A 25,874-nucleotide genomic window follows, 5' to 3' on the forward strand; every position below is an offset into this window, starting at 1 on the left:
GTTAGGTTCACCAGTCGAGATGGGCTCTCAGGCTACCTATTGTTTTAGGCATTTTGAGGCATCCATATACTTTGAAAATAGGTACCTAGGAGTCTTTATAAGGTCTTATAAGGTACCTAGGAGTCTTTATAGGTGTCTACTTAGTTTTCACACATGTGCTTCCTGTCATAAAATTACCTTCTTTTATATCTTATATACAGGTACAGTAAAACCTTGGATTGCAAGTAACTTGGTTTGCAATTGTTTTGCAAGACAAGCATTTTCTTAAATTTTAGCTTGATATACAAGCAATGTCTTGAAATACGACTACATACAGTATATACACGTCAAATCATCACAACTGAGCTGATGTTTTTTCTCTCTCTGATGCTGCAGGAGTGTAGTGACTATTCTAAATGAGCGAGGTCTTGCAATATGAGTCCATATTATCGTTTACTTCATTGGCTGCCTTTGGATGCAAGAGTATTACACTTCCCCCTCCCTATTCGCAGTTTCGATGTTTGCGTTATCGATTATCCGTGGTTTTTCCCCAGGTCCCCCCTTGAGACAAAACGGCCCCGGGACTTGGAGGGAGGCGATCAGAGGCGGCGGGGGGACGATCAGAGGTGGCGGAGGGAGGCGATCAGAGATGGTGGGGGGGGGGGGTGATCGGAGGCGGCATGAGGGCGATCAGAGGTGGCATGGGGGCGGCGGGGGCGATCGGAGCATGGACCTCACCTGGTGGTCTTGCGGTGACGCGGGGCAGGAGCAATCTTCCTACACTCCTGCCCCGTGCAGAGCCATGCTGTGAGTTCCCGTGGTCTCCTGTTGTAGTCTCGCGAGACCACGGGAACTCAGCAGCACGGCTCTGCATGGGACAGAAGTGTAGGAAGATCGCTCCTGCCCCACGTCACCGCTAGACCCCCCAGGTAAGGTCCGGGGGTGGGTCAGAGCCGGCCAAAAGTTATTTGCGATATTTCCCTATTCGCGGGCCGGCTCTGCCCCTAACTCCCACGAATAGGGAGGGAGAAGTGTATTCAGATTTTCCTGTATCTGCTTTAAGTTGATATCGGGATTGTCTCCAGCTTACCTTTTTCCTCATTTTGTGTTGCATAGACCATCAAGAGAAACTTCTGCTTATTTGCTTATCCAAAAATTAATGGGTGTTAGATATAAGACCTTCTTAGATAGGACCCTAGCATTTCAAGCTGGTAGGCAACAACTTTGGTTAGGGAAATGTATTCAGCAAAATATGTTATCCTATTGCTGTTAATTAAGACCACTTTGTTCAATGAGTTTTATTATTGAAATTCTATTTTACAAATATTTGTATTTTTTACTGTATTATTGTATTTCGCTGATTGTCCAGCTCTATTTAGTGTAAACCACCTAGAACTTTTGGTTATGGCGATATAAAAGAATAAAGTTGTTATTATTATTATTAATATTTAGTATTAAAATTTTTGGGTTGTGGAAAGGACCATCTGAGTTTCCATTGTTTCTTATGGGGAAATTCGCTTTGATATACGAGTGTTTTGGATTACAAACATGCTTCTGGAACGAATTGTGCTCGCAAACTGTACTTATTTTGTACCTTCTACCCTGGGACACATCTAGTTAGTCAGATTTTCAGGATATCCACGATGGGGGTAATTCCCTATAGATCACCTAAAGTTAGGTACCAGAATGATGTGCCCTAAGCACGCACAATTGCTATTATAGGATGGTAGTATAAGCTCACAGTTATGTACCTAATTTTAGGCATGAGCACAGCCTGGCTCAATGAGTGAAATAAATCTAATCTAATCTAGTCTTCGATTTATATACCGGGTCATCTCACAACGGAGCTCGACTAACTTGCTAGTAGTCTGTATACTGTGAGCAGAAATACTGAGCATGCCCCTGAGCTACCCATGGTTCACGCCCTCTCCTACCCTAATTATATTAGGTTACATGTGTCAATAAAGTCTGCGCCGGGATTTTTGAGGCCGCTGGATGTGAAACGCGTCAAGACCCGCCTAAGCCTTTGCTCCACTCTAGCACAGATAAGATTTATTGTTTGTTTGTTTTTTTTTTACAATAACTAATGCAAGATTTAACTAGCAAGATGTTGAAAACTTATCAAATGCAAAGCAATGTTATGTGCTGCTTGAAAAAGGAGAGTTTTCCTGCTGCTGGAGCTCTGCTCTGAGTCTGGTCTCTCACAAACTTTTTTGTGAGCGCTCAAAAAAAAACACGTTACATTGTATTTGAATTAATAACCGTCGAGGACTCTTTTTGCTTGTTATATTGTATCACATTGTCCTTGGTGACACATTTGGTTATTAAGTATCCCCGGTGTGCAGAGGACAGATTTGACATAGCAACCAGATTTCTAAAAAGTCTTAGTTTAAATCCACAGATCCTCGACATGACCATTTTTTTGTAATATCTTTATCAGTGGTATAGCACTTGTATATAAACATGAACATATACAGAGACTGTGTCTGAATTCAAAAGGGCCTGGGATAGTCACGTGGGATCTCTTAGAGAGAGGAAGAGATAATGGTTACTGCGGATGGGCCATTTGGCCTTTATCTGCCATCATGTTTCTATGTTTCTATAACCATAAAGTTCTGTGACCTCACAATGCAGGTGTAAAGAGCCTTAGCCTATAGCAAGAGGAGATGCAAATGTTAAGAGCCTTAGCCAATAGGGAGATGAGGAGATAGTGGATGCTGCGGATGGGCCATTTGGCCTTTACCTGCCATCATGTTTCTATATTTCTACAATCATAAAGCTCTGTGACCTCACAATGCAGGTGTAAAGAACCTTAGCCAATAGGGAGAGGAGATGCAAATGTTAAGAGCCTTAGCCAATAGGGAGAGGAGGAGATAGTGGATGCTGCGGATGGGCCATTTGGCCTTTATCTGCCATCATGTTTCTATGTTTCTATAACCATAAAGTTCTATGACATCACAATGCAGGTGTAAAGAGCCTTAGCCTATAGGAAGAGGAGATGCAAATGTTAAGAGCCTGAGCCAATAGGGACAGGTGGAGATAGTGGATGTTGCAGATGGATAGACTGGATGGACCATTTGGCCTTTATCTGCCATCATGTTTCTATGTTTCTACAACCATAAAGCTCTGTGACCTCACAATGCAGGTGTAAAGAGCCTTAGCCAATAGGGAGAGGAGATGCAAATGTTAAGAGCCTTAGCCAATAGGGAGAGGAGATGCAAATGTTAAGAGCCTTAGCCAATAGGGAGAGGAGGAGATAGTGGATGTTGCGGATGGGCCATTTGGCCTTTATCTGCCATCATGTTTCTATAGTAACATCACTGATAGAATCTGGTGCAGGAAGCAATACCATAGCAACTTTTCTAGAATGTAAGAATTGCCTTCCTGAGACAGACCCAAGGTCCATCTAGCCCCAGTATCCTGTTTCCAACAGTGACCATCCCAGGTCCCACGTAGCAAAATAGATTCTATGCTGCTTAGCCTAGAAATAAGCAGTACATATCCCCAAACCATCTCAATAATAACCTATGGACTTTTCTTTTAGGAAATTATCCAAGCCTTTCTTAAACCCCACTAAGCTAACTGACTTTACCACATTCGTCAGCGTCAAAATTCCAGAGTTTAATTACACATTGTGTGAAGAAATATTTTCTCCAGTTTGATTTAAATCTGTTCATTAATAGCTTCCATCACATGCTCCCTAGTCTTGGTATTTTTGGAAAGAGTGAACAAGCAATTCACATCTACCCTTTCCACTCCACTCATCATTTCATAGATGTCAATCATATCACCCCTGAGCCGTCTCTTCTCCAAGCTAAAGAGCCCTAGCCACTTTAGCCTTTCTTCATAGGGAAGTTGTACCAAACCTTTTATTATTTTTGTCGTCCTTCCCTGTACGCTATTCAAGTTGCGGCCGTACCATGGAGCGGTACAAGGGCATTATAACATTTTCATCTTTGATTTCCAATCCTTTCCTGATAACTCCTAACATTCTATTTGCTTTCTTAGCTGCTGCCACACATTGAGCTGAGGGTTTCAACGTATCCTCAAGAATGACACCTAGATCCTGGCAGTGACTCCTAACATATAACCCAGCATCACGAAGCTCTAGTTCGGGATCCTCTTTCCTATGTGCATCACTTTGTACTTGCTCACATTAAACGTCATCTGCCATTTTGACACCCAGTCTTCCAGTTACAAGGTCCTCTTGCAATTTTCCACAATCCTCTTGTGATTGAACAACTTTGTGTCATCAGCTGATTTAATTATCTCAATAGTTATTTCCATCTCTAGATCATTGCTAAATATTTTAAAATGCAGTGGTCCCAGCACAGACCCCTGGGGAACCCCACTATTTACCCTTATCCATTGAGAATATTAACTGTTTAAACCCACGCTCTGATTTCTGTCTTTCAACCAGTTCTTAATCCATAATAGGACATTACCTCTTATCCCATGATTTTCTAATTTCCTTAGAAGTGTTTCATGAGGTACTTTGTCAAATGCCTTTTGAAAATCCAAATATCAACTTTTGAAAATCCAAATATCAACTGTCTCACCTTGGTCCACATATTCATTCATCCCTTCAAAGAAGTGCAGTAGATTGGTGAAGCAAGATTATGGCCTATGGGGAAAGTTGCTTTGATATACGAGTACTTTGGATTACGAGCATGCTTCTGGAACGAATTATGCTCGTAAACCAAGGTACCACTGGATTTGTATTTTATCATTTATATCCCCCTCCCCCGCGCAAGAGGTTTTTAGCATCAGCCGGCACACTGAGTGCTCTGCGCTTCTTCGATGGTCATAGAGTTCCTATGAGCGTCAGACCAGTGGAGAGCATTCAGCGTGCCGGCCGGTGCTAAAAACCTCTTGCGTCTGTTTTGAAGATGTGTGATTTAGTATTCATGGGTTTCTTTTTCATCATTTTATTTTAGTTAAAAACATGTATGTAGACTCCTGATGCACATTATCGTGTCGAGTCCTGTTTTTATGTTTGCATTAAAGACTTTTAGCACCATAAAATTATCTGCACTGTGTATTAGGGGGGGGGGGGGTTCCCAGCCACAATATACTTCTGACTATCATGTGAATCTCAATCCTTCAGATTCTATAAGCTTGGGTGCCTAAACTCTCATATGTCATATGGCTGTTAATTGGCTTCAGTTGTGTTGTGCTAATTGGGATAAGTAGCTCCTGATGAAGCCGTTGTGAAACAGACGCTCAGTTGAACGTTGCTGTCTGCCTGAGTCACTGCTGAAATTTAAGATAATTTTATATTGATTCTTGCTGTAATGGATTAGGAAAGAAGATTATGAATATGTATGAAAAAGTAAATAGCAAATAAATCAAAGGACATTCCCAAGGAGAGTTACATAGATAACCCATGTGGATACCCACTGACATCTTTTCCTCCTTGAATTTGAACGTTCATATTGACTTTCATTTTGGACTCTATTGTTGTGGGACTTTACATACTGTATATTGAATTGGAAAATTTCTTGGAGTAAAGTCAGCCTGAAGGTATAAATGGCGCTAATTGTTGCCTATTAATATTTGTATGTGCACATGCCCTTTGTTACCATTCAAGAAGTTGTACACATCGATTCCATTAGGGTCAGGGGTGGGCCTAGGTCAGGGGTGCCCACACTTTTTGGGCTTGCGAGCTACTTTTAAAATGACCAAGTCAAAATGATCTACCAACAATAAAATTAAAAAAAAAAACACAACGCACACTGTACGCATACAATTGTTAATTATTCCTATTCTGGGGTTTTTTCAAAGAGGTCAAAGGAGATGACTCTATGCACTGTCACCTCAGTAACAACCATACAAAAATAGACAAATACCCACCCCCTCCCTTTTTACTAAACCACGATAGCAGTTTTTAGCGCAGGGAGCTGCGCTTAATGCCCAGCGCTGCTCTCGACGCTCATAGGCTCCCTGCGCTAAAAACCTCTATTGCGGTTTAGTAAAAGGGGACCATATTGTAAAATATAGAGAGCAGATATAAATTCAGACACATTTTGATCACTAAATTTAAAATAAAATCATTTTTTCTACCTTGTCTGGTGATTTCATGAGTCTCTGGTTGCACTTTCTTCTTCTGACTGTGCATCCAATCTTTCTTCCCTTCTTTTAGCCTGTATGCTTCCTCTCTTCCTGACCTCATTCCCCCCCCCCCAATGTTTTCTTCTTCTCTCCTTGCCCTCTCTTTCTTTCTCTCTTCATGCCCCCATTCTTTTTTTCTGTTTCTCTTCTTTCCTTCTGTCTCCCTGCCTGCCCTCTTTCTCCCTCCCTGCCCACCCACAAGCCACTGCTTCTGCCGCTGCCATCGGATAACAGGCCCCCAAAGCCGCCCGCCGCCGGCCAAGCTCTCCTTGCTTCGGGCCCACCAGCATTCCTCTCCCCGACGTCAATTTTGCCGTCGGAGAGGAAGTTCCGCTGGCTAGAACTTCCTCTCCGACGGCACAATTGAGGTCGGGAAGAGGAAGGCTGATCGGCCCAAGATCGACATTTTGGGAAAAATGCTGCCGGGTCCTGCCTTTGAGGAAACAGAAAGTAGGCAGGACCTGGCAGCAAGAAGAGCAAATCGCAAGCTTCACTGACCTGTCTCCCACTTTAGCCCGCGAACAGGGCTCTAACATGTGCGTGCCGGCTTCCCTTCTTACCCCCTCCCCCTCCCCGGACATAACTTCCGGTTTCAGAGGGAAGCCGGTACAAGCACATGTTAGCCCCCGGAGCATAAGTTCTCCAAGCCTTTTTTTGTTTTTTTTTTAAATGTTGAGCAGCGGAGGCAGCAGCATAATTCAGGAGCGGGCCAGTCAGGAGGGGAAAAAAGAGAAGGGAAGAAGGGAACCCGTTCTGCGATCGACTGGGGTCGCCTGAGCGAGCGACCTGTCGATCGCGATCGACGCGTTGGGCACCCCTGGCCTAGGTTATAGAATTCAGGAAGCTACGTGCCAAAGTGCCAACCGTTAGGCACAAGCGGTTGCATCAGCCTTTGACATGGCCTACCAGTAAGTGCACATGCCGAAAGTCAGTATTTCATAACGGCAGTTCTCTGTGGAACTGGTATTATAGAATTCGAGTTTAATACGCATCAGCCTGATACCTAAATGTTGGCGCTCTTTTTTGAATCTAGCACTCTGTTTGTAATCTCAATGGGATGTAATCATATCGCCTGCTTTGTTTTTCATTGCAGGCTGAGTATGTTCAACTCGTTACAGAACTTCGAATGACCCGAGCCATTCAGCCCCAGATCAATGGCTTTCTACAGGGCTTCCATATGTTTATACCACCTTCTCTAATTCAGCTTTTTGATGAATATGAACTGGTAAGAAAGACATTCTTCCCTTTTTGGTGCTTGTTTTTAGCTAAGACTAGGCATTCACTCTGGAGGTCAAAAGGTAGATTTCACTCCCTTCAAAGGGAATTATTTTCTTTTTCTCAAATATCATCTCCAACAAGCTAGCAAGCTTGGAATGCAATGTTTCCATCTACTGCCCAGTTCATTCTGTAATAGTCATAAATAACTCATAGTCGCCCCAATTCTCTTCCTTTTTAGTGGTCTACCACCTTAGGTAGATATTCTTTAGGGATGTCGTGATACAGCAGAATAGCAAGCTTAAATAAATCGTACAGTTTCATACTCAATGCAACACTGGTTCCCCTCCATATCTTATTTATTTCATTTTTATTTGCTTGTTCATTACAAACTCACCCAGTCTCTGCCATCTCCCATGTGATAATCAAACACCTAAGGGCACTGGAATTTTACCTGCCCCTGTTCAGAGCAGATCCAGGGCTGCAGCCAGGACGTAGTGACTGGGTCAGGACTCAGCAAGCCTACAATGGGCCAGCCTTGGCAGAGAATGACATATGAGGGAGGTTACTTATAATAGTATCAGGAGCTGTCTCCACAAATCTGATCATGTCACCTTGGCAGCATGACAAAACCCAACAAGTCTTAACAGATCCTGGAGGAAAAGTCCATAAACTTGCTGTTGAGACAGACATGGGAGAAGCCACTGCTTGCCCTGGATTGGTAATATGGAATGCTGCTACTATTTTGCCTCCATGAAGACGGGATACTGGGCTAGATGGACCATTGGTCTGCACATGCGTCGGGATCGTTGGTGGGCGTGATTCTGATCGCCCTCATTTGCATGAGGGCGCTTCATGAATCAGCCCACCAAGTATCTTTATGGTTGGTTGGATGCTATAGACTTTATCGTTTAAAGCAATAGATGTAACATTCTTCATTTAAATTTGGTGATGCAAAAATAAATTTGGTTTTTTTCTGTGTTTTCAATTTGAATTCTACCATTCAAAATTCAGTTGTCTGAAGAATCTCCACAACAGTTTGATTAATTTGAGAGAAAGAAGTATGTATAGGAATTAAGACAGTGATGTTGTCTGCATAGCTAAATACCCACAGTCACTGTTAGGTTCCCAGTGCCCGTCAATAAAACCAACAGAGAAAGGTGTGTTTTCAATGAAGTTTTGAATCTTGGAAATGACTTCTGCTCCCATCGGCATCATGGAAGATAATTCCACAGAAAAGGTGCCTAGAAAAAAAATGTGCTCTCTTGTAGTTTCAAGTCTAGCTGCATCATGAGAGGAACGAACCAAGCGAGATTCTGAGAGGGGTAAAGTTGAGATTTGGGAAAGTTGATTTCGAATCCCAAGCGTTGTAGAAACCACGTAGACTGTTGGGTCGCTACAATAACCCCCTGAGATGTTGAATCTTTGATGAGCCAGTCATCTAGGTAGGGGAATACCTGAAGACCATGGTCCCTTAGAGCTGCTGCTACCACTACGAGGCACTTGGTGAACACTCTGGGAGATGAAGCCAAGCCAAAGGGCAGCACTCTGTACTGATAATGTAGATTCTCCACCCGAAATCTGAGGTATTGGCGGGAGGCCGGATGAATGGGAATATGAGTATAAACCTCCTTGAGATCCAGAGAGGGGATCTAGGAGGGGATACAAGGATGCCGGGGATAGCATGCAAATTTTTCTTTGACTAAAAATTGGTTGAGAGCCCTGAGATCCAGAATGGGTTGCAGATCGTCCGTCATCTTCGGAACATGGAGGTAACGGGAGTAAAAACCTCTGTTCTGCTGTTCCAAGGGAACTGGTTCGATGGCATGGAGACGAAGCAGAGCTTGAGCTTCCTGAAGAAGAAGGGCGGTCTGCGATGGGCTGGAAAGCTCTGGTGGAATCGGAGTGAAATGAAAAGAGTATCCTTTACTGATGATGGACAGCACCCAGAGGTCGGATGTGATTGTCTCCCATCGGTGGTACCAAGAGGAGGAAGATAGGACAGAGACAGAACGGTGGAGGTTATGCTCTGTTTAAACAGTCAAAAAGGCTGTGTAGCCTTAGGTGCAGCAGAAGGTTGAGATTTTTGTTGCTTCTGAGTAGTAGCTGGCTTTAGCATAGGTCTGACAAAAGAAACAAAGGATGTGTCATGCTCAGACAATTCTATGGTGGCTGCCTCAATGGATTCATCGAAGAGGTCATTGCCAGCACAAGGAATATTAGCCAAGGTGTCCTGAAAAGTAGGATCCACGTGAATGGTACAAAGCCAAGCGAGGCGGCGCATTGCAACAGAACAAGCAGCCGCTCGGGCAGACAACTCGAAGACATCATACGAAGACTGGAGGAGATGCATTCTGAGTTGTGATAGAAAAACTATGACATCTTGAAATTCAAAGTGCTTTTGAGTATGCAAATAACTCAAAAATTTAGGCAAAAGAAGTAATAAAATGAAAAGTATAATTAAGGACTTTAAAGGACATCATAGCATTTTGAGAGATGCGATGTCCAAATTCATCCATAGTCTTCCCATCCCTTCCAGGAGTGCAATGTGCCTGGAACAGCTGAAATGGTATGAGGAGATCCGGTAATGCTCCGCCTGGAGAAGGACTCGAGGACGTCGAGGCAGCCTGGGTCGAAGATGAAACTTCGGCTGGAAAAAAGGCATCAGAAGAATAGGGAGACATGGACGAGATAATCGAGACCGAGGAGTCGACGGTCTAGGAGATGCAGGTGTAGATTGAGGCTTAGTGGAAGACAGGTGCTCCTTAGAAGAAGAGTGATGCCTGGAAGCATGTCTCGAACGTCGATGAGAACTGTGCTTGAAAGCAGATCTCAAAGGTCGAGAAGCCTTTGCCCCGGCGATGGAAGCAGGCAATGCCATCAGGGAATGGATGGGGCTTGGAGCTGTGGATCGAAGCTCCAGAGGCTGGATGGAGGAATCTCGATGCACTCCCAAAAATTCTGCTCCTTGCATGGAGAGTGAGGAGTCTTGTTGAGGTATGTGCAAAGACTCTACTCCTTCCTTCACGTGCATAGATGCCAGACTAGACACTCGCAAAGACTCTGCTCCTTGCATCGAGTGTGCATATGCTAGACCAGACACTCGCAAAGACTCTGCTCCTTGCATCATAGAAGCATAGAAACATAGAAGATGACGGCAGAAAAGGGCTTCAGCCCATCAAGTCTGCCCACTCTGCTTACCCACCCCCTGTCTATGCCCTAATGACCCAATTTTCTTATCTTGACCCTCGTAGGGATCCCACATGGGTATCCCATTTATTCTTAAAGTCTGGCACACTGTCTGCCTCGATCACCTGCACTGGAAGCTTGTTCCAATGATCAACCACTCTCTCTGTGAAGAAATACTTTCTGGTGTCGCCATGAAATTTTCCGCCCCTGAGTTTGAGCGGGTGCCCTCTTGTGGTCGAGGGTCCCTTGAGAAAGAAAATATCATCTTCCACTTCGACACGTCCCGTGAGGTACTTAAATGTTTCGATCATGTCTCCCCTCTCCCTACGTTCCTCGACAGTGTAGAGCTGCAATTTGTTCAGTCTCTCTTCATACGAGAGACCCTTGAGCCCCGAGATCATCCTGGTGGCCGTCCGCTGAACCGATTCAATTCTGCACACATCTTTACTGTAATGTGGCCTCCAGAATTGCACACAGTACTCCAGATGAGGTCTCACCATGGCCCTGTACAACGGCATTATGACTTCAGGCTTTCGGCTGACGAAACTTCTGTTGATACAACCCAATATCTGCCTTGCCTTAGATGAAGCCTTCTCCACTTGATTGGCAGTTTTCATGTCTGCACTGATGATTACTCCTAAATCTCGTTCTGCTGAAGTCCTAGTTAAAGTTTCTCCGTTCAAGAAGTACGTCCTGCATGGATTTCTGCTTCCGAGGTGCATGACCTTACATTTCTTAGCATTGAAGCCTAGCTGCCAGGTTGAGGACCAACTTTCCAATGTAAGCAGGTCCTGCGCCATATAATTCTGTAAACTGCATTCACTTACTATATTACATAGTTTGGCGTCATCGGCGAATAGTGTTATTTTACCTTGAAGCCCTTGAGTCAGATCCCCTATGAATATGTTGAAAAGGAGTGGACCCAGGACCGAGCCCTGCGGCACTCCACTGGTCACCTTCGATGTTTTAGAGAGGGTACCATTAACCACCACCCTCTGAAGTCTGCCACTCAGCCAATCATTGACCCATGCAGTTAGTGTCTCTCCTAATCCCATTGATTCCATCTTGCTTAGCAGCCTGCGGTGTGGGATACTGTCAAAAGCTTTACTGAAGTCCAGGTACACGACGTCCAAAGACTCTCCCAAGTCCAACTTTCTTGTTACCCAGTCAAAGAAGCTGATGAGATTGGATTGGCAGGACCTACCCTTGGTGAATCCATGCTGACTGGGATCCCGAAGATTCCCTTCATTCAAGATCATTCAAGACATTTTTGGGACATTGCAGTGAACAAGGCTGCCCTGTGAACTTCTAGTTACTCAGCATTTCATATTCTGCTCTTTTCACTGGTTTTCAGCATTATATCTGCTTAATTTCTCTTCTCATCCCTATTTCTTACTAAAAAAAAAAAAAAGCACAAAAAAATAAACCCTTCTCTTTCCTCTGTTAAATCTTATTTCCTCTTTCCCTTTCCCTTCATAGGAATAAGGGTAAGACTTATAGTCCCACCAACCCCAGGGCCACTATTCATATATAGAGACCCATATAATCAGGACTACTCAAATCAAGTCACTTCACAACCAATCAAGATGACCTTTATTCTATGCAATCACTGTGGTGCTTTAATTCCAAGACATACTATTTGGAGGCTTAAGGCTTGCCCCATCTGTCTTCAACTTGCCAGTATTAAGGAGGAGCTCTGCAAACTTAAACAGGAATTGAATACAATTAAAGCAGCTTCCATCACTCCACAAAATCATACCAACTTACCACCTCTACCTCAAAGAATAAAACAGCCCAGGAATAAATGGGTCACAGTAGGCTCAGGAAGACTGCGACATGTAACACAGAAACATCCACCTTCACTTATATTACCTCTACAGAATTCCTTCGCTCCACTAGTGCACTGCGATACTCAAGAAAACAGAAGGGAGGTGGGACTGGAACCAATGAAGGTAACTCAAGAGAACAAGAGCACCCTAAGTACAAATAAAAAAGCCAAAAACAGAAAACTATTACTGTTGGGGGATTCCATCATCAGAGGCATTAACCTTGGAACACAGGGCGAGGAGACCAAAATAGTGAAATGTCTTCCAGGATCCTCAGCTACCAGGAGTTCCAGGCAAATACTGACTATAATTAAGGAAGAAACTAAGGATTTTAACACTGATGTTGTCATCCATCTGGGAACAAATGACCTGGCCAACAACTCCACACTTGCAGCACAGAAAGCTTTTTGGGAGCTTGGTGAGGGCGTGAAACCTTTTGTAAAGACTTTAGCTTTTTCTGAAATACTGCCTGCATATGGAAAAGGAGAGCAAAGAGTGAAAAACACAGAGGACTTTAATAGATGGCTCAGAGCCTGGTGTCATCAAGAAGGCTTCAGGTACATAGGAGGATGGGGAAATACATGGAAGGACAAGAAGCTATATTGCACTGATGGGCTACATATTACTACAGCAGGAAAAAGAAACCTTGCAGAGAAATTTAGACAATATTTTTCTAGGCATTTAAACTAGAAGATGGGGGTGTTGCATGTACGAAGGACAATTATAGAGACCACCCCCGGCAAAAGAAAAGATGTGATAGTAGTAAAGGCTGCAACATAAGCAATATCAGCAACTCATTTTTTAGTATTGCAACGGAAAGTGAAACGACACAAAAATCCATACGAAAAAGGAGATTATCGCTGAAAAATAGCTGGAAAGCGATGACCACAAATGCTCGCAGTCTAAGCAACAAAGTTCATGATCTGCAAGCCCTGATGTTAGAGGCAGATCTAGATATTGTTGCTATCACAGAGACATGGTTCAGTGAATCACATGGATAGGATGCAAACATACCGGGATATAATCTTTTTAGGAAGGACAGAGATGGTCATAAAGGTGGAGGAGTAGCTCTCTATGTAAAGATCAATATCCAAGCGACCGAAATGCAAGGGACCTGGGGAGAGGAAGAAGCGATATGGATTGCTCTGAAAAGAGAAGATGGAACTTCTATCTACGTGGGTGTAGTCTATAGACCTCTGACTCAATCGCAGCAAATTGATAAGGATCTGATTGTGGATATCCAAAAGTTTGGAAGGAAAGAGGAGGTTCTGCTGTTGGGAGATTTCAACCTGCCGGATGCGGACTGGAATGTTCCGTCTGCGGAATCGGAAAGAAGTAGGGAGATTGTGGATGCCTTTCAAGAGGCTCTGCTCAGACAAATGGTGACGGAACCCACAAGGGAAAAAGCGATATTGGATCTGGTCCACACAAATGGAGAGAGTATCTCTAATGTTTGAGTGGGTGCTCACCTGGGTAGTAGCGATCATCAAATGGTTTGGTTTGATATAACGGCGAAAGTGGAGAGCGGCCGCACAATACTTAAAGTCCTAGATTTCAAACGTACGGACTTTAATGCAATGGGAAAGTACCTGAAGAAAGAGCTGTTAGGATGGGAGGACATAAGAGAAGTGGAAAGACAGTGGTCTAAGCTGAAAGGAGCGATAAAAATGGCTACGGACCTTTATGTGAAGAAAATCAATAAAAACAAGAGAAAAAGGAAGCCGATATGGTTCTCCAACCTAGTGGCTGAGAAAATAAAGGCGAAAGAGTTGGCGTTCCTGAAATATAAAAAAACCCAAGAAGAGGAGAGCAGAAAGGACTACAGGGTGAAACTGAAAGAAGCCAAGAGAGAGATACGTTTGGCGAAGGCACAGGCGGAAGAACAAATGGCTAAAAATGTAAAACAGGGAGATAAAAATTTTTTCAGATATATTAGTGAAAGGAGGAAGATAAAAAATGGAATTGCTAGGCTAAAAGATGCTGGGAACAAATATGTGGAGAGTGATGAGGAGAAAGCAAATGTGCTAAACAAATACTTCTGTTCTGTATTCACAGAAGAAAATCCTGGAGAAGGACCGAGATTGTCTGGCAAAGTTACATGAGAAAATGGAGTAGATTCTGCGCCGTTCACAGAGGAGGGTGTTTATGAGCAACTTGAAAAACTGAAGGTGGACAAAGCGATGGGACTAGACGGGATCCATCCCAGGATACTAAGGGAGCTCAGAGAGGTTCTGGCGAGTCCTATTAAAGACTTGTTCAACAAATCTCTGGAGACGGGAGTGATTCCTGGGGATTGGAGGAGAGCGGATGTGGTCCCTATTCATAAAAGTGGTCACAGGGATGAAGCAGGAAACTACAGGCCGGTGAGCCTCACTTCAGTAGTTGGAAAAATAATGGAAGTGTTGCTGAAAGAAAGGATAGTGTATTTCCTTGAATCTAATGGGTTAAAGGATCCGAGGCTACATGGCTTTACAAAAGGTAAATCGTGCCAAACGAACCTGATTGAATTTTTTGATTGGGTGACCAGAGAGCTGGATCGAGGACATATGCTAGATGTAATTTACTTGGATTTCAGCAAAGCCTTTGATACAGTTCCTCATAGGAGGCTGTTGAACAAACTTGAAGGACTGAAGTTAGGACCCAAAGTGGTGAACTGGGTCAGAAACTGGCTGTCGGACAGACGCCAGAGGGTGGTAGTTAATGGAAGTCGCTCGAAGGAAGGAAAGGTGACTAGTGGAGTCCCTCAGGGTTCGGTGCTGGGGCCAATCCTGTTCAATATGTATGTGAGTGACATTGCTGAAGGGTTAGAAGGAAAAGTGTGCCTTTTTGCAGATGATACCAAGATTTGTAACAGAGTAGACACCGAAGAGGGAGTGGAAAATATGAAAAAGGATCTGCAAAAGTTAGAGGAATGGTCGAATGCCTGGCAACTAAAATTCAATGCAAAGAAATGCAGAGTAATGCATTTGGGGATTAATAATAGGAAGGAACCGTATATACTGGGAGGAGAGAAGCTGATATGCACGGACGGGGAGAGGGACCTTGGGGTGATAGTGTCCGAAGATCTAAAGGCAAAAAAACAGTGTGACAAGGCAGTGGCTGCTGCCAGAAGGATGCTGGGCTGTATAAAGAGAGGCATGGTCAGTAGAAGGAAGAAGGTGTTGATGCCCCTGTACAGGTCATTGGTGAGGCCCCACTTGGAGTATTGTGTTCAGTTTTGGAGACCGTATCTGGCGAAAGACGTAAGAAGACTTGAGGCGGTCCAGAGGAGGGCGACGAAAATGATAGGAGGCTTGCGCCAGAAGACGTATGAGGAGAGACTGGAAGCCCTGAATATGTTTACCCTAGAGGAAAGGAGAGACAGGGGAGATATGATTCAGACATTCAAATACTTGAAGGGTATTAACGTAGAACAAAATCTTTTCCAGAGAAAGGAAAATGGTAAAACCAGAGGACATAATTTGAGGTTGAGGGGTGGTAGATTCAGGGGCAATGTTAGGAAATTCTACTTTACAGAGAGGGTAGTGGATGCCTGGAATGCGCTCCTGAGAGAGGTGGTGGAGAGTAAAACTGTGACTGAGTTCAAAGAAGCATGGGATGAACACAGAAGATTTAGAATCAGAAAATAATATTAAATATTGAACTAGGCCAGTTACTGGGCAGACTTGCACGGTCTGTGTCTGTGTATGGCCGTTTGGTGGAGGATGGGCAGGGGAGGGCTTCAATGGCTGGGAGGGTGTAGATGGGCTGGAGTAAGTCTTAACAAAGATTTCTGCAGTTGGAACCCAAGCACAGTACCTGGTAAAGCTTTGGATTCTTGCCCAGAAATAGATATGAAGAAAAAAAATAAAAGAAAAAAAAAAAAATGTAAATTGAATCAGGTAGGGCAGACTGGATGGACCATTCGGGTCTTTATCTGCTGTCATCTACTATGTTACTATGTTAAGTGTCCAATTTGCTTTTACAGTGGTGCCTCACACAACGAACTTAATTCGTTCCAGGAGCAAGTTTGTTATGCGAAAAGTTCGTTATGTGAAACGCGTTTTCCCATAACAATACATGTTAAAAAAAATAATTCGTTCTGTAGCATAAAATATGCTAAGATGACATAAAAAAAGACAAATTTTTTGTTATTATTTTTATTTAGATACATCTAAAAACATACATCTCCCTGTCCTTTTACTTCCACTATCTTCCTATCCCATCTCTATTCCCTTTTGTCCCTCTCCCCATGATCAATCATCTCACCACCTCTCTCTGCCCTCACCCTCAGGGTTCAAGATTGCTTCCACTCTTTTTCCTGTTGTTCTCTCTGCCTGTCACCCTATGATTTAGCATCCCTTCTGCCCTTGTCCAATATTTCCCCTTCTCTCCCTCCCTCTCATCCCCTGCTCCAACATGTGCTTTCAGCGGCCTTCTCCCCCCTTAAGCGTCTTTTCTTCTCCACTCCACCTTTCCTCCCTCCCTGCCTCCACCTTTGTGGCGCTTTTGCACCCGACCGACAACAGAACAGGCCCGGTCGGACAAATCTCCCTGTCCTGTAGCCGCGAATCTAAATTACCTTCTTACAGCAGCTGGATTATTGAAGCTGCTGTAAGAGGTAATTTAGATTCGCGGCTACAGGGCAGGGAGGTTTGTCGGCCGGGCCTGTTGTCGGTCGATCGGGGGACCTGACCAGCTGTGCACATTCTTCGGGGCGGACCGCCCCCTCCCCCCTCTTTCGTTCGCCATTGCCTTCTTCCTACCTGCCCTGCCGCAGCCGCACACAGCCGACCGGAAGTCTTCCTGATGTCAGCGCTGACGTCGGAGGAAGGGAGGGCTTTGCTTAAGCCCTCCCTCCGACGTCAGCGCTGACATCGGGAAGATTTCCGTTCGGCTGTGTGCTGCGACAGGGCAGGTAAGGAGAAGGAGACTACCCTCGCGGCTCGACCAACCCCGCTGCGATCCAACCCCGCAGGAACCCCGGAAGGATGCAGCTCGGGCGACTTCGTTGTGTGAAACGAAGTCCGTTGTACGAATCAAGACATAAAGTTCGTTGTGCGCAGCGTTCGCTGTGCGAGGCGGCCGTTATGCGAGGCACCACTGTAATTAGTGTTTCCATGAGTTTGCACAATATTGATGTGAGACTCACCGGTCTATAATTCGCAGCCTCTGCCCTGCAACCCTTTTTATGCAGAGGAACAACATTAGCTAATTTCCAGTCCAGGGGAACTTTCCCCTTACTTAGGGAGAGATTGAATAGCTCAGCCAACGATTTCGCCAGGACATCACTCAATTCTCTGAGCACTCTTGGGTGCAAATTGTCTGGTCCCATGGCTTTGTTCACCTTGAGTCTTGCCAGTTCACTGTAAACTTCACCTGGTGTGAACTCAAAATTCTGAAACGGGTCTTCTGTGCTTTGTGTTGCCTTCAACTGCTGACCGTGTCCCGGTGCCTCACAGGTGAAGACTGAGCAGAAGTATTCATTCAGTAGTTCGGCTTTATCAGAATCTGCTTCCACGTAACTTTCGTCCGGTCTTCTAAGGCGTACTATCCCGCCTGTGTTCCTTTTTCTGTCACTAATATACCTGAAGAAGGATTTGTCCCCTTTTTTAATGTTTTTTGCAAGAATTTCTTCCACTCGAAGTTTTGGCTCCCTAACTGCCATTTTGACCGCTGTAGACCTGGTCCTATATTCTACCTTTGCCTCTCTTTTCTCTGTGCGCTTGTAGGAGAGAAACGCTTTTTTCTTCTCCTTAATGAGGTGCGAGATTTCCGCGGTGAACCATTGGGGTTTATTGTTTCTTTGTCGTTTATTTACTGATTTTATGAAGCGGCTAGTTGCTTCATGTATGGTTGATTTCAGTGTTAACCACTTAGCTTCTACATCATCGGTCTCCGCTTGGTCCTGCAGCGTCCGATGGATGAAATCTCCCATGCTAGACCAGACACTCGCAAAGACTCTGCTCCTTGCATTGAGTGTATATATGCCACACCAGACACTCGCAAAGACTCTGCTCCTTGCATAGAGTGCAAATCTGGAGCTCGGGACAGAAGCAAAGACTCGACCTCGCGGGAGACTGCTGATTTCCCAGCTGAAGTATAAGAGGCATTGTCGAGGCAGAACTATATTTGCTCAATAACTGTACAAATTGCTGCCCAAACATGGTCTGGAAAGAAGCCGGCAAGGATGGATCCGTGTCTGAAACTGGACCACCTGCCTTGGCTGGAGGTTCCACCGAGGCAGTGGAAATGTGCTTCGACTTGGATGTCTTAAGCACCCTGAAACACTACCGGTGGAACTGTCTGCTGCGCTAGCTCACCTGAGGATACAGGGGAAGATACAGCAGTCGTCGTCGAGGAAAGAGCCATTGCAAACGAGGAAGGGTTGATGAGGCTCAAAGTCGAAGTAGTGGAGACCGGTGGACCCTCAGTCGAAGTCGAGGCCGGGGTCGACTTCGGAGTCGAGGAAGAAGTAGATTCCATATGGAAGAGCCTTTCCACTGAAAGTAGATGACGTGTAAACACGAGGTTGAAGAGCAGCACAGCGGTCGCACGACTTCGGTTGATGGTGAGACCCAAGGCACTTAAGGCACCTGGTATGTGGGTCCGGGAGAGAAGTCGCACGCTGACACTGATTACACTTCATAAAGCCGGTAGCTGGCCGGGACATAGAAGGAAAAAACAGCCACTGTAAGATCGAAGCCCGTGGGCTGCGGCCGATGGATGCAACCGGATGGAAGAAAGAAAATTTTTTTTTTTAAACAAGAAATAAAAGAAACACAGTGATTCGTGAAGAAAATAACACAAAACCGCGGTGAGAGAAGGCACGAAGTTAGTTAGTTAAACGCAGAGTCAAAGACGGACTTCTCAGCTCCGCGGAAAACTGAGAACTGAGGAGATGGGCCCTGCACTGGGCGGGAAGGCACTCACGCATTCGTGGTGCGGCTGACTCAAAGCTTCTCGTTTCTTCAAGTAAGTTTGCTTGCGAGGCTTCCGCATCCGGGCTCCGTCAGTGACGTTACCCATATGTGAGAATACCTGCCTGCTTGTCCTGGGATAATGAAGTTTAGCACTTATCCCTGGCCTCTGGTTTTTGATCTTATTAAATACGAGTAGATTGCTCTTTAAAGCAGGCTTACTCTCTGATGCAGCCAGCATCCGCTCATGGAGACAGTGCTTTTAAATTTTGCTCCTTCAGAAGTATCTTGTTTTCCAGACTCTTTGTTTTTCTGTATGACTGATTCTTCTTTACCATCTATTGACATAAAGTAATTCTCCTCTATTTTTAGTGCTTCTAAAATCTTTCCTTCTGAAGCCCTGACAAAATTCAGAGAACTCTTTTCCTTGGGGCAAAGTTTGTAGGATATTATATTTTTCCATGCCTAGCAAAGGTATTTTATGATTCCTTTGATGCAGAATTCATAAGCAACTGGCACTGTGCTTTGTTGTCTGGGCACTTTTGATCTGAAACATCGATGTCTGTTTCTTCCTAAACAGTGATGGCTTTTTAGTTAGAACTGGCACAAACTTCTCCCTGTCTGTGAGCACGCCAGGGAATTAAGAGAGTTTGCATATCCTTGGGATCTTTCACTATCTCTCAAGCTCCTTTTCAGACTTTGTCACAATCAAACCATTAACTTAGTTGGGGCTGTTACTTGGAAGCTGTAAATGATGGTTTCAGATCAGGGAAAAGGGTCAATATTCTAAGGTTTCTAAGCTCTTCTTTGGTAAGTCCATGTCGAGCTTGCCACTGTGTCTGGAGTTCAGATGAATTTTATATTCCCGTGCGAGTTCTGTTTTTGAATGTACAGATGCCTCCTGGGCCTGTTTTTATTCTGGATCTCTTTTGCAGTTAATCTGTGTATGTTTAAATAAACTTCCTCTTATTCATCTATGTTTTGTTAAGTGTTTTCACCGAGGACAAGCAGGATGTCATTATTGTTACTCACAGGCGACTCATCATCTGATGGAACTTGGCATAGGCAGCACACCCCAGCATTCTTTCCAGAAGCATCCCATTGTGAATCCACGCATCTTCCCACCTGCTGTCGCTGCGCAGGACCAACTCAGTTTAGTCTTAATTTTTTCCTGCAGAGCGGTGTGCGTGTTTTTTTCAGTTCATCTCCACAGCTCACATCTCACTAGGTTCTTCATCATGATTTACAATGTTTATATTTTGTGTATGTAAGAGCTAGATTCTGTAACCGGCACCGATGCTGGTGGCCGCGGATCATGTGTCAATCACACGACAGCACCGGTTACAGAATCGCGCCTACACTCAGCCAAGATAGGCAGCTGAAATGTAGGCCTGGAAAACCCTGGCCTACATTACAGCCGCCTATCTATGCTGCTGCGGGATCCTAAAGTCAGGCCGCAGCAGCCATAAACTGATCGCGATGGGACGTTATCCTCGATCGCTGAGCAAGCACTGCTTCCCAAAGCTGCGGCTTCAGGGAGTCCTGCCGGCTCAGCTGAATGGCTGTGGCTGTGGCAGGGGACCCCCACCACGACATCAGCAGCAGGGATGCTCACTCCCTCCTGCTGGAACCCCCCGAAGCACCCTGCCCCCTTTGAACCCATGACCCACCCCAATATCGCTTATAAAAATGTTTAAAATAACAGGCCCAAGACCAGAACCTTGAGACACACCACTGATAAAGTCACTTTCCTCAGAGCGATCTCCATTAACCACTACCCTCTGTCATCTTCCACTCAACCAGTGACCCAGGCCATCACTTTGGAGCCCATCCCAAGGGCACTCAGTTTATTTATTAAACGTCTGTGTGGAACACTGTCAAAGGCTTTGCTAAAATCTAAATACACCACATCTAGCGCACTCCCTCTATCCAATTCTCTGGTCACTCAGTCAAAGAAATTGATCAGATTTGTCTGACAAGACCTAACTCTAGTGAACCATGTTGCTTCTGGTCCTATAATCCATAGGATTCCAGAAACTTCACCATTCTCTGTTTTAAAAGCGTTTCCATGAAAATTTTTTTTACCACAGAGGTCACACTGACCAGCCTGTAATTCCCTATATCTTCCTTACTTCCACTTTCGTGTGGGACCATATCCGCTCTTCTCCAGTCTTCTGGTACCACTTCCGACTCTAGAGAAGCATTGAAATGGTTAGCCAGTGGAGCCACCAGAACTTCCTTAAGTTCCTTCAGCACCTTCTGATGTCTACCTTTAATTTAGCTTGCTCCTCACGAACACAACCCTCTGAAAATTGATCAGGGTGTATCCAGCCCTATTCACATTTGTCTTCTGTAGTCCCGCTCCTGCCACAATATTAACATATGATAGTGCAGAGATACCTTGGAAATGCATGCTAGCCACTGCCTTTTCAATTGAAGGGCCCTGTGTGGACCATTTTGTTGTCACCCCTCCCCCACTTGGGATTTAAGATTTCACAAGGTGTCAGAAATTAATTTATTTAAATAGAATTCTTTAACTGCTGACTACTATGGCTGGCTCATGCTTGGAAAAATTGGTGCCATGTATGGGAGGAGGTATAGGCGAGAAAACAATAAAATGGTGCTGTCCTTCTGAGAAGTGCGAAACCAAAGGGTGAAGGGGGAGTGAGAGGCAGGAGATGTGGTGGGAGGAGTATAGAGCGTTCACGGTGGAGGAAGAATGAGTGAGAGGGAGACTGAGATGGAAAGGGGAAAGAATGGTCAGTCGCCAGTTGCAAAGCTGACTCATTTAAATGCGGGACCTTGTGCAGCTGCCCCGGTTTTCTTGTCCATAAGGACTGATATGGTGGTGATCCTAGTAGACGTAGAACATCACCTTCGCATCTTTCATTACAATTGACATCTAGGTAGAAGACAGTAGAATCAAAAATGGACTAACCAAGTGATCCCTTGTCCTGGACTTTGTGGAGCAAATTGAGATGTCTTGGTGGAACAGTATGAGAGTAGATCGTGGTGTTTCATGGATGCTACCTCATCCTGATTAGCATTTGGAGGGCTTTAACTTCCAGGGCTCTTTTGATGACCTCTCAGTATAAAAAAATAAGACTATAACCAAGGTCCATTGAGGCCAGCATCCTGTCTCTTACAGTGGTGGGTTGGGGGTTTCAAGTATCCAGGAAATCCGCTTCTCATAGCTCATTTCCAGGATGAACAATGGCTCTCTTATGCATTAATTTACATATGCTTTTTAGTAGTTGAAGGTGGGTTGCATTGAGGAACATGTCTTCCATGCTTTGCTTCATCAGGCATGCTTTCCTAACCCTGTCATACTATGTTAGCCATGCTTCGTAATAGTATGTTTACCTTGCTATGTTTTGCTAAACTACACTCGCTATGCTGTGTCTCACCATACCATGTTTTGTCATATTGCTTTGTAAACTTTGGTTTACCATCCTTGTCGGACAATATTTGCCATGTGAACTTTTACCATACTTTGTCTGAAAATGCAGCACTGTGGTTAGGATTGCGTGTTGTCGATTCCAGTTCACACTGCTCCCTGTGACCCTGGGCGAGTTGCCAGATCCCCATTGCCTCGGGTACATTAGATAGACAGAGAAAAATGTAAACTGTTCTGAGCTCCCCTGGGAGAATGGAATAGAAAATTGAATGAATGAGTCTTGGACTAAATCTTTATGGACTTTTCTTCAAGGTTCTTGGCCAAAACTCTTGAGTCCTGCTATACTAGTTGACTTGACCAGATCCTCCGGCAACAGATCCCACTGTGTAATTATGTGCTGTGTTAAAAAATGTTTTTCTGATTTGTTTTAATCCTGGTGTTAATAGACACATTTAGTCTCTTTAAATTATGATTATTATTATTAGATTCTTGCCCCCCAAATTCTATAAAGTCCACCTAAAGTTAGGCACCTACATCAGCATGCCTAACTTAGGGCTCGATTCACAAAGCAAACCGATCGTGTACCGATCGGTTTGCAACCCCTTTACGATCAAATTTCCCTCCGGACCTATTCACTAACCTCTCCAGCGATCCGCTTCGAATCCGTGCATGCAAATGAGGAGAATCGCATGCAAAGTAGGCAGGGACGTGATTCACAGCACACATTTCCCGATCCGACTGGGCAGGCCAATCAACTCCAGAAGCGACTGCTGGGGACCAATCGCAGACCTTATTTTCCCACTCTCCAGTGCCGCCCTGCTCTCTGCTGCCCCGATCTCGCTGCCTGTTTCAGGGGCTGGGGATGCAACTAAAATTCCTCTCGCCGCCCAGACTGATTCTGCTGCCTTCCCTGCAGTGCGAGCCCACGGCGTGTAGCCCCGCTTTAAGCCCACGGGCTCGCACTGCAGGGAAGGCGGCTTTGTTTCCCACTCTCCAGCACCGCCATGTTCTCTGCTGACCCAATCTTGCTGCTTGTTTCAGGGGCTGTAGAAGCCCTGGGTCAGGGGGGAGAGCAGTGCCTGTTGGCTCCCAGACTGATCTCTGCTGTACTGCGGCTTCCCTGCAGTGCGAGCCCGCGGGTTTAAAGTGGGGCTGCATGCCGCAGTGCAGCCCCGCTTTAAACCTGTGGGCTCGCACTGCAGGGAAGGAGGGAAGAGGCTGCCGCTGGCGGAGATAGGCGCAGGAGAGTTGGGCCCGGAAAAAAACAAACAGTTAAAAAAAAAAAAAAAAACACACAAAACGCATGTGCAGACCATCTGCAGGGAAAGCAGATGATCTGCGCATGCGCAGGGATCACACACCAACGATCCGGGCAGGCAGATGGGTGCGTTCCTCCGATCGCCCCCATCTGCATATTTTTCTTTAGTGAATTCGTTGGACCTGCCCACAACTATAAAAAGCATGTGCCTAGTTTAAAGTGCATAGTGACATAATCAAGCTTGAGAAATGGGCATCGACATGGCGAATGAGGTTCAATGTGGATGAGTGTAAAGTGATGCATGTTGGTAACAAAAATCTCATGCACGAATACAGGATGTCTGGGGCGGTACTTGGAGAGATCTCCCAGGAAAGAGACTTGGGAGTTCTGATCGACAAGTCGATGAAGCCGTCCGCGCAATGTGCAGCGGTGGCGAAAAGGGCAAACAGAATACTAGGAATGATTAAGAAGGGGATCATGAACAGATCAGAGAAGGTTATCATGCCGCTGTACCGGACCATGGTGCGATCCCACCTGGAATACTGCGTCCAGCACTAGTCACTGTACTTGAAGAAAGACGCGGTACTACTTGAAAGGGTCCAGAAAAGAGTGACTAAAATGGTTAAGGGGCTGGAGGAGTTACCGTACAGTGAGAGATTAGAGAAACTGGGCCTCTTCTCCCTTGAAAAGAGGAGACTGAGAGGAGACATGATCAAAACATTCAAAATAGACTTAGCAGATAAAGACAGATTGTTCACCCTCTCCAAGGTAGGGAGAACGAGAGGACACTCTCTAAAGTTAAAAGGGGATAGATTCCATACAAATGTAAGGAAGTTCTTCTTCACCCAGAGAGTGGTAAAAAACTGGAACGCTCTTCCGGAGTCTGTTATAGGGGAAAACACCCTCCAGGGATTCAAGACAAGGCTGGACAAGTTCCTGCTAAACTGGAACGTACGCAGGTGAGGCTGGACTCATTTAGAGCACTGGTCTTTGACCTGGGGGCCACCGCGTGAGCAGATTACTGGGCACGATGGACCACTGGTCTGACCCAGCAGTGGCAGTTCTTATGTTCTAAAAGTGGGCGTGTTTGAGTTAGGTTCCTGTGTTTGACTAACCCCCTCTTCTGTTAAACTGCGCTAGCAGTTTTTAGCACAGAGAGCCACGCTGAATGTCCCGCGCTACTCCCGACGCTCCTAGAAACTCTAGGAGTGCCGGGAGCAGCGCGGGCCATTCAGCGCGGCTCCCCATGCTAGAAACTACTAGTGCAGTTTCTTAGAAAGGGGGTAAGGCGCTGTTTAGCGTACAACTTAGGAGCAGGCATTTAGGCCAGGAAAACCTGGCAGAAATATAGTGTGCCTAAAAATTAGGATGCCTAAGGCCGCTTAGGTGGTACCTAACTTTTATAGAATCTCACTTCACGCAGCACTAATTGGCGCTGATTTTTTTATAGAATTTTTATAGAATTTTTTTATAGAATTGGGGCCTTGATGCACCATCTTTCTGTGGTACAACAAAGAGGTTTCCATATTCTATAAAGGTACTTTGTCCCTAGTAGGCAATGGAGGATTAGGTGACTTGCCCAGTAGGAATTGAGCCCAGTTCTCCTCGCCCACTGCACTAACCATTAGGGTACTCCTAAACAATTCTCTTCTCTCCTTATTTGTCCCCTCTCCTCCATTCCTTTATTTTCTTACCTTTGGCTCCTCCATCCCGCTCTTGATGTTTTTGGGTTTTTTTTCTGTACCCTTTCTTCCCTTTGATTCTTTTCTCGTTCCCTTTTTCATTTCAAGTTCCGTTTATTCATTGCCAGATAGCTTTGCTTGACTATATTAGTTTTAACAAGCCTCTATAAATGCATGAAAGTTAATGTAAAAGTAAAAGGCAGATATATTGAAATACAATCGGTACATTGACACATGAATCTTTAATACAAGAGGTTCACTCAATTAATCACGGCGCAGCTGTGGGAGTGATACATACTTATTAGTTATTTCTGCTGA

At 44.9% G+C, this 25,874-nt stretch overlaps 1 protein-coding gene across 4 annotated transcripts in view; it reads left to right on the plus strand.

The window, feature by feature from the left end:
* Positions 1 to 25,874, plus strand: part of HACE1 (HECT domain and ankyrin repeat containing E3 ubiquitin protein ligase 1) — a 293,187-nt gene that overhangs the window by 230,841 nt on the left and 36,472 nt on the right. For all 4 annotated transcript variants that reach the window (XM_033937256.1, XM_033937255.1, XM_033937257.1 and 1 more), the window contains one exon: positions 7,184 to 7,315. In XM_033937256.1, coding sequence (XP_033793147.1) covers positions 7,184 to 7,315 — 132 coding nt within the window. The remainder of the gene's footprint in view (positions 1 to 7,183; positions 7,316 to 25,874) is intronic.

This window comes from Geotrypetes seraphini, chromosome 3 (genome assembly GCF_902459505.1).
Source record: "Geotrypetes seraphini chromosome 3, aGeoSer1.1, whole genome shotgun sequence".
Classification (NCBI taxonomy): Eukaryota; Metazoa; Chordata; class Amphibia; order Gymnophiona; family Dermophiidae; genus Geotrypetes; species Geotrypetes seraphini.